This window comes from Amyelois transitella, chromosome 17 (assembly GCF_032362555.1).
Source record: "Amyelois transitella isolate CPQ chromosome 17, ilAmyTran1.1, whole genome shotgun sequence".
In the NCBI taxonomy this organism is placed as follows: Eukaryota; Metazoa; Arthropoda; class Insecta; order Lepidoptera; family Pyralidae; genus Amyelois; species Amyelois transitella.
This window is the reverse complement of record NC_083520.1, coordinates 6,679,763-6,692,777: the sequence shown is the minus strand read 5'-3', so window position 1 is coordinate 6,692,777 and position 13,015 is coordinate 6,679,763. Positions and strand designations below refer to the sequence as shown.

Here is a 13,015-nt window from a genome sequence, read left to right as displayed (position 1 = left end):
AATACTTTGTCTAAATCGGTTGATATGCAATATTAAAAACTGCGTAAACTTTATATATTAAAAAAAAACTAATTCATTAACATGTGTTTGTTGCGCATGAACATATATCCAAAATATATTTGACAAAATGAGTAAGTACCTTTTTACTATACATAGTCCTATAAAATGTGTACATTAATATTAACATAACCGACTTTATCAAAATATGCAATAATATTATCGTAATAATATTAGTATTACCCTGGGTCTTAGCCTTAATGATGATTTATTAAATGTAACATTATGTCCAGGTTATCTTTAAATATTATTATTTAACACTATTTGAATTGGTAACTTCTTTATAAGTACCTATACAAAAATTTATTTACCCCTGCGTCGACAACATTATTATGAAACTTCAGAATAATTCAAACTTAACCGCCAAACAATTACCCAATATAGGAAGACCAATAACACATTTGAAATTGTATACATATAAAATAGATGTAAGATGTATAACGACTATATTTACATACTTATCGGTAATTTGAGCAGAATGGCAACACTTCACCAGATCTCAATAATTACATTGATGAGCTTATATCACGTTAATTTTTACTTAATGATTTACTTGTGATTTTAATGTAAATTTTATTTCCTTTAACCGTGTGACTATAAAATACTAAAGTTCAACTAATGAAATGAGAAAAGGGATCTGTAAAGTTCGTTAACTCGAAGTATGCAATATAATGTACAGTAACAAAGCTGCTGTTCATTTTGTTATATTTAAATATTGACAATTGAATGCAGCAGACCTAGATGTGCCTTTAAAAATATAATGTTCAATTTTTCATACAAACGTCATTTCACGTAAGTACTTAACGATGAAATTTAATTTTTCTTTTACTCGGAGCCATTTACAACATGTAGTAAAAAATAACATTTGTCTACTACTACGAATATCCTTTATATGTTTACATATTACTTTTACCTTAATATTGACTAAATACCACAGATAATTGTCATTGTAATATGACATTAATCTAGCTTAAAATTAAATAAAATAAATTTTGTAATTTCTTAACAATCGCTATGACGTGATATATATTTTATTGGATTACATATTTATACAATATATTTTTTTTGTATCACTTTGGTTAGTGAATGACTACAAAAACGTTTGAATTCCAAGGCCCATTTCTTATCATTAGCGCACAGGAAAAGCTTTGGGCCTTAAATGGATTAAGGCCGCATTTTATTTTCTGTTATAATTTCTAATTAACAAAATATTTTTTTACGTACTAATCTGGCAAATCACAATATTCAGGTGATGAGGTCACCCAGGTAAAAGTCCAAAAATGCTATGAACTAACCACAACCACAGCATATTCAAGTACAATAAGGCTCTTACACACGAGCAAATGCGTACTGAAGTGCCTACAGATATGTTGCACGTTACTAAGTACCACGTAATGTGAAGGAAATGTTTAATTCCCGTGACCTGCTGTTACTACAATAAAATCGAAAGAAATTCAAATTCAATACATACTTAAAGATTAATATAAACACGCGTTTACAATTAAATTTCATAAAGTCATTTTAATTTGACCTTCGATAGCCGCAATAAATAAACGGTCGTCCATCTGTCAGAGCCCTTATTGAAAACTGTATTGATCGATCGCTCACTCATAGTTATACGTATAAGTATAGCATAGAGTGGCCTTATTGTCACTTGAGTCCATATGATAATGAATCAGACTCGTCTGTCGGGTCGGTCGGGCGGGACGAGCGACACGGGCCGCGCGTCCCCCTTGGCGGGCGGCCGCGGCGGCGCGCGCGCGCTGGCGGCCCGCGCCGCGCCCGCCGCGCCCGGCGGCGCGCTCGGCGCCGCGTCCGGGACGATCACGCGGACGAAATCTGCGATCACTTTCCATGGGAATATCCTGGAGAAGTAAACAAGTTGTGAGTTAACATGGAGAAGCTACGCTTTGACAACGATCCTGCATTGGGCAAGTTAGGTTTTTACACGAAGCGTATTAACTTCGAAATTTTTTGAGAAACATCTACTGTAAGTAAAAGTAATAAAAATACCTACTTACTGTTTTGGTCACACAACATACTATATAGTTAGATTTTGTAACAATCTAAAATATATTAAAATATGACGATAAATAAATAATCATAAAACGACCTTTGAAAAGGTTTACTGATTAACTTTAATTCGGGATTAATACCGGAGACTTTTATCCTTATTACTGGATACTAGGTGAGTACGTGTGTACAATCTAGTACGTTGGTTTATTTAAAATACTTATTATCGCTAGAGTTAAATTGTTGAAATAATAATATATCTCACATCACGTAACATAGTTACATAGTCAGCACAAAAGTTGTTATAACCATGTTAAGGTCGGCGACATTGGTACTATGATGTAAAGTTTTATTGAACATTTTATTTTTCTCGAATGATCCATAATTACATTTCGTCATAGTATACTCGTGTTTGTAAAGAAAAATTGTGAAGAATATGTAGCAGTTACATTTCACATTAGGCTTGACTCTTTGATAAATTGTTTCAACTTATGTTCCGAGAACTGTGCATTACTAACACACTTTAAATTACTGTAGGCTTTATTGTATATTGAGACAAATGGTGGATACAATTTCTGTCGTAACCTCTTCGTCTCATTACTCCTGGCATTAATCCCTGTTACACATTATAAACCTTACCTATTTGAAGAGGAGCGCGGGGTGCGCCTTTTGACTATGATCCTGGATAAGGTGAGTCAGTTTTTTACACGAAGCAAATCCCGTCTAACCTCAGCGACACTTTTGCAGGGAAACATAACTCATATTCGATCATGGTGAAAACACCAAAAGGTGCACTAGAGAATGTGCCTATTCTCTTTGTAGCCTTTTACGACGACAACGGACTCTGTGTCAACCTATATGCGTATACTTTAGTAGAAATGGCGGTCTCCTAAATATATACATACCATCTCATGGGCAACAGGATTCTGAAGAGTCCTGGAATGAGAGCTATGGGCTCGTTGGTTCGGATGGCGAGCACCACGCGGTCTGCTACATCGTTGGAGTTCAATTGCGGGACCAATCTGGAATAACAGCGGTAATGTTTCTTACTAAAACAGTTTTTTTAAAGTCAGCACCTAGATGTCATAGATTTTTGTATTTTAATAATAAAAATGAACTCAAATTAAAACTAAAGCTAAAACTACTTTTTTCTTTAATTTAAATATTGACTATTCCCAAAAATTTGCTGCCTTTGAAGAGGTCGTTAGATACCATGTTATTTCCCTACGGGACAGTCTGCGTCATAATAACTATTTGTATGTTAAGTTTGGTTTCAGCTTCTGCCATTAGTTAAATTCGATTAGTCATCTTTTCCCTTCACAATAGGTACATACAAAAAATTTACTGTATTTGATATTTTTTCAATAAAATTCCTATTGTGCTCGTGATCACAAATGTGCTCTATTTTAATGCCATTTATGTATCTTAAGAAGGTACTCAATATTAATTAATTTACCTATTAAACATCACATTATCTTCGGCCCGTGTCCCAAATTGACTTGAATATTATACTAATATACAGCTATCAAAATACCATTAAAAATATAGATTACCTAGATTCCTTTAGTAGTTAGATGCAAGTATTACTAATTTGTTAAAATCATGGATAAATATGGATGAGGAAAAAATAATGCAATCTGATCTTCATTACAGTACTTTTTTCTGTTTTCTAATAAAAGTACTTAGTTTCCAGTTTAGGTTGATAAAGTAATACTTTAGTGATTTATTACTATTGCATTGACAAAAACTAAATAAAATTCCACAGACACAATATATAGAGATACTATTATTTATGACCGATGTTGCTTGCTTTTCCTTTTTCTTCCTAATTTTAAATTCATCAGAGATTCAGTGTTTCCCAAACTAAATGATGTTGAGTTTCAAATACCTAAGTTACTACACCAGTCACCAGAGGGTTTAATCTTGAAGCGTGATAAGGCATATGTCGTTCTTCGTCACTTCGGGTAACCAAAGATCTTTGGATAAAAACCGAGAGAAGATTAGATATAGACGAGACAGAGAGAGCAGGTCTCCTCTCGGATGGTGTACATGAAAAGATTTAAACTGTGTAGAGTTACATGATTAAATCAAAGCTAATGTATCGAAGGAGTCAACGAAGATCGTATGAGAAGATGATTTTTGATTTAAGACTTTTATATTATACTCACCTTGCATTAACATCTTCAAACATGCCGGTGGACCTTATAAAGAAGGGGCAGATGAGTGATGTAGAAACACCCTTCACTCCTCTAGCGTCCAACTCCATCCTTAGAGACTCGTCGAAGCCACAAGCTGCAGCCTTTGAGGAGCAGTAGTCCACCAGTTTGGCCACTCCGATGTGACCAGCCATGGACGCAATGGTCACTATGTGACCGTCGTTGTGGTCTATCATGGCCGGTAGGAAGGCTTTCACAGTCTGTAAAGTATAAGGGAGTATGGGAAAGGGCGAATTTTATCAGCTAACAAAACAATACCATACATAGACATAAGTTTATATAATATAAAGATGTTGCAAGATTCTTCTTTTTAATTTTTTATAGTATCTGGGTCATAGATTTTGTTTCTTGGACTTTAATGTACTTTTATATTTAACTGAGGAGACTGTTAATTGGCTTTCTTTTTATAAAAATAAGTTTTTATTTCATACAACAAAACAGCTTAACAGATAATGTAAAGGTAGAAAAGCACAAGTGTTCTCCTACTCGTATAGTCTTGATGATCTTCATTCACGCATTATCCTAAACGAAGATAAATGGACATAGTAATAGTTTCTCCGAATGTCAGTCATCAAATAAATGCCTCGGAGATTCTCAGATTTTAAACATTAAATTATCATCAACGTCTTTGTTTAACGCTCATGTTTAAATAAGTCAATTTTACTGTTTGTATCTCTACAATGGCGTGACATCTATCTATTATTTATTATATTGACAATTTTCATTTTATTGTACATTAAATACTTAAATCAATTATGCAGGTCGTTTGCTTTCCAACAGAATAGAACTAATGTATTTCTCTCTGTAGATATTAGTTAACGACAACTCATGGACAATACACAGCAATTATATTATATTTTCAGTATTTAAAGGAAAATCGCTATAAAAAAGTTTTATAAAGTGAAAGAGGTCTTACCCAGAAATGTGCAAGTACATTGACGTCAAAGGTTCTCTGTATGAGGTGGTCCGGTGTTTCCAACAGGTACTGCCCTGACACCACTCCAGCATTGTTGATCAGCAAAGAGACCTGAAATTTTAAAAAATAATTATAAGGATAGTGAACTCCTAAACCTGATTGGAAAGTTTTAGTCCATCTTTCTCATCAAACAAACTTTTTCCTTATATACCATAAGAAAAAACTTAAATGTCAATTTTATTGAAAGCATAAAACGACATAACGAGGTCCGAAGTTGGCTATGCTCACAAACTCTGCTTGTTCAGCTGTTTCAATCATCTCTTATATACCTATAAATATTGTACATGAAATACTTAAATAGATAATGGACGGAATGGATGAAAAAAATTGCCACAAAAAAAAACCAGCCACGAAAATATAATCTCTCTTCATCATAGTTCGGATACGTTGATAGGACATACTCTTTAAATTTTAGTTACACACACATTTCTCTTACATCATAATTTCTAATCAGATCTTTCAAACTTATAGCCCAGCAGAATAATAAGGTAATACTCTGATTTTTATGGGTAGCATCAGGAAGGTAATATTCAATCTGTAAGCAATACCAGTTGAACAAATATAATGACAGAATGCGGTAGAGTGATCAGTAATGTTGATTTGCCAAGTTGGTTATTTGCGTTACAGCGATGCGTATTTGACCATAAGTTAATAAAACAAGGAAGCATTAGTCACAATAATTTGATCGGTTTTTCACGTTTGGAAAGATCCTCATTTTCCTATGTTCCTTACCACGGAAAGCTGATAAAACCCAACATGGTTGCAAATAATAAATTTAGCTTTAACCAAACTAACAAACCAGTGTAATGCGCGTTAGTTTTATGGTTGTGTTTTCTACCGAAAAAGGAAAGCTTCATCTTTCCCGTTGTTCTCAAAGAAGTTTCATTAGCAGTAAGATTTTTTAGCAAGCAGGTAGTAGGTACCTATATGTATACCATTAAAAAATTCAAAATGTTTCGGAGCATTATGAAAGCTTATTTCATGGAGATACCTTCCACTTTTAGCGTAAAATGTTTTTAAATATAAGTGATTACTTTTGAATGCAGACAAAAGCGTGAATTGACTATTTTGTCCGTATTTCTGTATCAGTTATTTAGATATAAAGGCTTAATGCACATCTTTTCTAATGATGAAATGTCTCAGTAATGACGATTTAACGAGCAACCGATGACATGTAATTAACCGTGGGGTCATCTTATAGAGAATCATTTATTCAAGGCCATTGTAATTTTAAAATACCTACATTTTTTATTTCCTTGTAGGCTAAGATTACTAAGGTATCCGGGATTCGAAATTTGCTGCGTGTCATACAGAGATTAAATTAACACGTAGGTACCTACTTACCAGGGGATGTATTCATGAACGTTGATAAAACATACGCAGTGTTTGACCCTTGACGTTTTCATTGAATACATTAGAGAAATGTTAAAAGATTAAAATTGTTTATCAATATATCCTTAGCACAAATATTTGTCAATTTCTCCTTCTAGTAACGAATGACTTCCGTTAATTTGAGGACAGTAAAATTACAAAAAATATTGACGGGCAAGATCGTCAAGATTTCTGGAATATATAGTAAAAGGAAAATGACAACATCTTCTAAGAATTTTTGAAATTCAGAAGTCCTCGATACTGACCATTAAAAGCTTTTAATTAAAGAGAAGGAAAAATGTATAAAAAACGCCAGACGAGATCTCACGGTTTTGTATGTCTTTTATCGTTGCACCCTCCACAGTAGTATCACAAGGAATCTATGGTTAAATAAATTCCAGTTTTACGCTGCAAATTATAAGGTATAGAATGCACTCACCCTGCCCACTTCTTGCTCCACTCGCTTGGCCATCCTGTAGATGTCTTCCCGGTTGGCCAGGTTCACCACGTAGCCGTGACACCGACCGCCAATGCCCTTCACTAGCTTCACCGTGTCTTCCAACCCTGGAATAGGTAAAGTCAGTGTTTATTTTTTTAAACTATCGTTGTAATCCTAATCTCTATTAAACAAAGGATGACATTTTACAATGAAAAGAACATTGAGTGGACTTCACGGAAACTTGGCGAAATTATTTTATGATAAATTTCAATTAATAATTAATTTAATTGTTTCAAACAATAGATTCGAGGTATTTACAGATTGATCAGTTAACTTATTTGTGAAGGAGTAATTAACATGTGATCCCACTTCCGCATTAGTTATATTTAATAGCTTGAAATAACTATACGAATATATATAGGATAGGCCTATAAATTTTGGATTCTTCTTGTAAGCGATGGACTAGCAACCAGTCACTATTTGAATCTCAATTCTATCATAATGCCAAACAGCTGAACGTGGCCTATCAGGCTCTTCAAGACTGTTGGCTCTGTCTACCCCGCAAGAAATATAAGCGTGACATATATGTAACAATATGATTTCATACTGGCATTTCTCTACATTTAAACATATTAATGTAAATACTCGCACGTCAATGAAATTCACAATGTTAAAGATCATCACTTAGGTATCCATAATATTTAACGGATTTGACAATAAGAAACTACAAATATTTTGTCAATTCAAATCTTACAACAGAAAGGTAGATTGTTAACAAAATTCGTGATGGATGTGAAATGTTTAAACAATATGACAGTTATTCATTTTTGTGTATGCAGGCAGACGCTTCTGAATAGTAGAGAAAAATGAGGGTCGGTGACCTTCACTGCTCTTGAACTTGGTAACAATAAGGTGTAAGTTACACAGGCAGAAGAGCTGTTTCACGTAAAACAACAGTGGACGACATAAATGATAATTCCCAGATCACAGTTGTAAAGTTTACGCAGGGTTAATATAATATAATATTAAGGTTGCTTTGGAGAAATTGAATAATACGATAGCATGGCAGCTTTTTATCAATAAGTTTATTCCACTTTGGTCACTATCCTGAGAAATCCAGGGACCTACAGCTAAGCCTGCTCCTGACCGTTGGGCTTCGCTTCCTGAGGGACTAAGGATTGTTTGACGTAAAAGGATCCAGCCCAGTCTGAAGCAAAAAGAGCCAAGAAAGGAAAAGCTAAGAATAGAAGATCTGGGAGTAAAACAAATGCATTCAAGAAATAACCTTAGCGTTAAACAAGTCAATTAATTTAGGGCCTGTGTAGCTTGTGCCTAAGCGAATGGAAGGAACACATACTTTCTATAATAAGCATTAACGCCCGACGCCGTCACTTTTTGTATGAATTTGGCCCAAAGGCATGCACATCGTAGAAAGTGCCGGACAATGCCGAAAGTTGACGATGCCCATTCGCTGTCAAATTTTATTTACAGAAAGCAGAAAGTTCTTGGACAGTCCGAATTACTGACCTTATGCTCTGTTCATGACTGAGATATACAAATTGTAACGAAAAAAACGCAAAACCTTGTTGATTAACTTTAAATTAAAGAAGTAAGTAAAGAAGAGAAGGTAGGTAATTTTTAAAAGTACCTGAATAAGCAGATTTTTGTAATTCTGGACATTGTTTTTAACAACTTCTTTGCATATTGTTCATGTATAAAACAATAGGTAAGTACCTAATTGTTTTTGCTTGGTCAACATCTTTGAAACAAAAACCTTAACTAACGAAACAGGTTCCATAAAAATCTTGTGGAAAATCTCGGAGCATTAAGTCAGCCTCTTATGCTTTGTCCGTGAAGTTTTTGTCATTATTTACATATATCTTGATGTATTGAACAGTAAGTCCAAAGTCTTGTGTGTTGGTATTTCCGAATAAAAAAAAAACATAAAATGTAACTAAACTATATCGGATGTTATTTTTCTAAAAAAAAAACGAATTTTTCTTTTATACCATGGATGAAAGAGGATATATCTCGGCAGTATACTAATGACACATTCCTGAGTTTTGTACATAAGGGTCAACCCATGCTATTCTTGTGATGGAAAACATCGTAAGGAACCCTAAACACTCGGGCAACCGAATTACGTTTCCTTGCAAAGGCTGCGTAGTTCACCTGGCTTGCCCAGCTAGGTTCATTTTTAAAGAAGCAATCTGGGCTCCTCTCCACAGAGGTTAGAATGTAACCAGGACTAACATCAGAAGGAAGAAGACAGATATAAATTTTCAAGTAAGTGCACAGTCAAAACGAGTATCTAGTTATGAGTTATTTTTCATGTTTCCTGCCTTCATAAAAAGCATTCCTATTTTTTTTACTGTTCTAAACGAATAACGTATAAACACTCGGTGTAAAACAAAACAGTCAACAGCAAAAAACATTGTATTGGAATCATAAAAGTACTATTTATTTCATGATTCTTTTGAACTTTAACCTAACCTAAGTTTTGTAGCTTCATCTTTATAATACAATACTTGTTTCACCTCAAACTATATCCTTATTATAGCCCTTATCACTATTAATCGTATATATAAGTAACACAAAAGCAACGCATGCATAACAAAAATGTGCCCATTTAAGTTACGAACTTGATAAAAAATATCTACTTTTATGGAACTGTAATTTCATATATATCAAACATATTCTCCGTCAACTGTTCTTTCTTAATGTATGTCAATGCCGCGAACATGCACACTGCGTCGCACCGCACCGCTCCGCCGCGCAGGAAACATTTCCGCGCGTATCTATTTCACAATCGCACGATTCGCACACATTTTCACGATCAAGATTTTTTAAGATTCTCTCATGTTCGCACGAGGTCAAAATAGCGAACTTACGTATCGCTAAATTGCAGTGTCTCATCGTAAAAGCACACGTTCTCTATCAAATTTCTAATCTCATGCGATACGTGCGTCATTTTATAGAAAAGCTTTGTATCATTTTTAGATACGAACACTGTAGTAAGAATATACACTCCTTAGGCTAATTAGAGAAAGTTCATCATGATGATAACGTCAACTCCTTATTCGAGTTAGAGGTTTGATATATATAGTCGTAACGACAGACGACGACAACGACCTTCTTAAATGATCAAGTTTAATCTATGTAATTACACAAGATCATTTGTAGCGGTAATTTCCAATAATGCCAAAAAGCAAAAAGTCTAGGTGATGAAATATTAGCTGCACTGACACCCAATATTAAACGGAAAAGTTTTTCATTTTCGTAGTATTTCTTTATAAAAATACCAATTGCCACCGATCCATCTGTAGTTTCATTATTTTAACGCATGGCGTGTATAATATACGATGATCTTGGCCCAATACTCTTGAAATCGTTGCACCTGATTCAATTCATCGAACACGACATTCGTTCAGGTTGCGCAAACGCCGGAATCCGGTTCACCTTGACAGTCCGCTATAATTCGGCTATTTTATTTGGTGTCATTGGAAAGCTGATTCAGTTATTTTCAGGGAAACTCAATTTGAAAACCTGAAAAGTAATTAGAGCGTTGATTGTGTTGCTTTTCCGGGTAACTGTACTTTTTCATTTGCACTATAAAGAATTATATAAATTAGCCTATTTGAAACATGACAGAATCCCTTGCGCTCTGAGCCGTTATTGTATCAGCTCGGATCTTACGGTGTCTCCAAAAAATCATCATACAAACACCATCCCGCCTTGGAAATATTGATGCACTGTTTGTATATTTGTAGTATCCTACCACATCCACAGTGTAGGCAGGACCATACCAAAAAATTGTGTCCTAAAATTTTCAGTTATTAATAATACAATCGTGAAAACTCATTATCCAAAGTTATAAGTCTCACTACTGACTCATTTTCAAGTTATTTCTGAAAAATTCCAGCAGTAGCGTAATCAAGTGCCAACACAAATAAAGTTTCTACAACATTATAATAAAAATTGTCTTGACATTACCACGTCCAGTCCAGCATACTGGTCACTAGGTCAATGTTAGCCAGTCAAGTTTATACGCAGATCAGTCATCTTACTACATATTATGTGAATAGTAATGTTTACGATGCAAGTTTGTTCTCGAAATACCTAATCTTAATTTACTTTCCCGCCGATTCGAAACGGGCTGGTCATTAATCGTTGCACCATTAATTATTCAGTGCCATATATATTATGAACGAAGACAGTACTCATTATTAAGAACGGCGAATAACTTGTTAAATTTCTAGATAGGCAGAGACTATATCTTTCCACTTGCCACGATCTGTGTACTTAATTCGTTCCATCTACATTCATAACTCTTCATGCAGGCTCTTCAGTAGGTAGGTTAGGGTACTCTTCACCTGACCTGTCGCCAGTTATCCCTGATTTGATTAAAGAGTTGGTATATTTTATTTGTGGAAATATTTTATTGGATGATTCTTCAAATATAACTTTTAAAGAAAGTCACGAAAGTAACAAATTTACGTCAATGAAATTCGATACTTGTACTATAAAATGAGAAGACAACCGATGACTGTCAATTTGTAAAGAATTTCTAATCTCCATAGTCATCGACTAACGACTAATGCAAATCATTTAGATTTAAGTATGTGAAGATGAATAGCTACTTTTAGTGTAGTGGAAACAAAGAAATTGTAATTAAGTGGTAATATTCTTACATCTATATAAATTTAATGCAAATTTTTCGCATGGGTGCAAAATTATAAATGTTATTATACATAAAAACCTTCCTCTTGAATCACTCTACCTGTTACAAAAAACCGTATCAAAATCCGTTGCGTAATTTTAAAGATTTAAGCATACAGACAAACAGACTAAAATAGCGACTTTGTTTTATACTATGTAGTGATTTATCTTTGCACGCTAGCTATTTTGCTTACAAGCAGAGTTCCGCTCCGCTTCCTACCTAATAACTAACTACTCGTATAAGTATTTATAATTTTTTACGCCGCAACTTTTTTCATTTTTTGATTTATAATTTTATTTAGCACAGTTCAGTACTAACTACATGACCCAGCCAGGCATGTCTGTTGTCTTTACGCCTGTATGCTATTACTATATTGTGAAATGGTTTTTCATTAAAATAAGAATGTTGTACCTAATATATAAAAGTAAAACATAAAAAACGCGTCCGTACTCGATTCTTTATAATATTTTTTCTTCTTTAAAATATAAATATCAAGTCTCTTTGCTTAATCAGCGTAATCTTTATCCATAACGATACTTACTTATAATATAAAGATAATTATTGTTTAAAGTTGTAGTAAGTAAGTAACACCGGCTACTTTTTAACGACATTTACAGGAGAGCGAAGCCCCGTGCAAAAGCTAGTATTTAAATCAAATAATTTAAAATAAAGCCGAATTATAACCGGCCTTGTATTTTTAAACCAGTTCTAATGTAAAGTACTTTGTTCGTTACGCAGTTCTTTCAATAATAACGGCTAATAGATCATCTATTCGTGATTACTTTTTATGTATCTGATTGATTCAGTGAAGCTATAAAGTGTTGCAACATATTTTACCTACTTTTATAATTATATTTCACACATATATAGATATTCATTCTTATTTAATCGTTTATCTAAAAACTTATGAATCTCGAGGCTGTAGACACATGAATTCTATGCATTCATTTGCATAATCTGCAATAAATATAGAACATAGGTATTAAAAACAGTTTTGTTTTGTTTCTTTACATTTGCATTATTATAAAAATTATATAATCACCCAGCTCACCAAATTTTGTTAGAGCTCATCTCTATTTTAGTAGATTCTGTCATGTATTGATCACAATGTTGCCACTTTATTTCAATCACCTTATCTCATTCTCAGAAAATAGCATGTTAAAATATGCAGCATCTTCCGGTTCACATCTCAATCTTAATTAACATAAAATATTTGAAAGCTT

General features: G+C 33.8%; 1 protein-coding gene across 1 annotated transcript in view; it reads right to left on the bottom strand.

Moving 5' to 3' along the window:
- Nucleotides 1-76: 76 nt before the first annotated feature.
- LOC106134312 (estradiol 17-beta-dehydrogenase 11) overlaps nucleotides 77-13,015 on the bottom strand; it is a 38,979-nt gene continuing 26,040 nt past the window's right edge. Inside the window, exons 3-7 of the mRNA XM_013334328.2 lie at nucleotides 7,073-7,197; nucleotides 5,203-5,313; nucleotides 4,239-4,486; nucleotides 2,976-3,092; nucleotides 77-1,922 (exon numbers count right to left, since the gene is read on the bottom strand). Coding sequence (XP_013189782.2) covers nucleotides 1,733-1,922; nucleotides 2,976-3,092; nucleotides 4,239-4,486; nucleotides 5,203-5,313; nucleotides 7,073-7,197 — 791 coding nt within the window. The 3' untranslated portion in view covers nucleotides 77-1,732. The remainder of the gene's footprint in view (nucleotides 1,923-2,975; nucleotides 3,093-4,238; nucleotides 4,487-5,202; nucleotides 5,314-7,072; nucleotides 7,198-13,015) is intronic.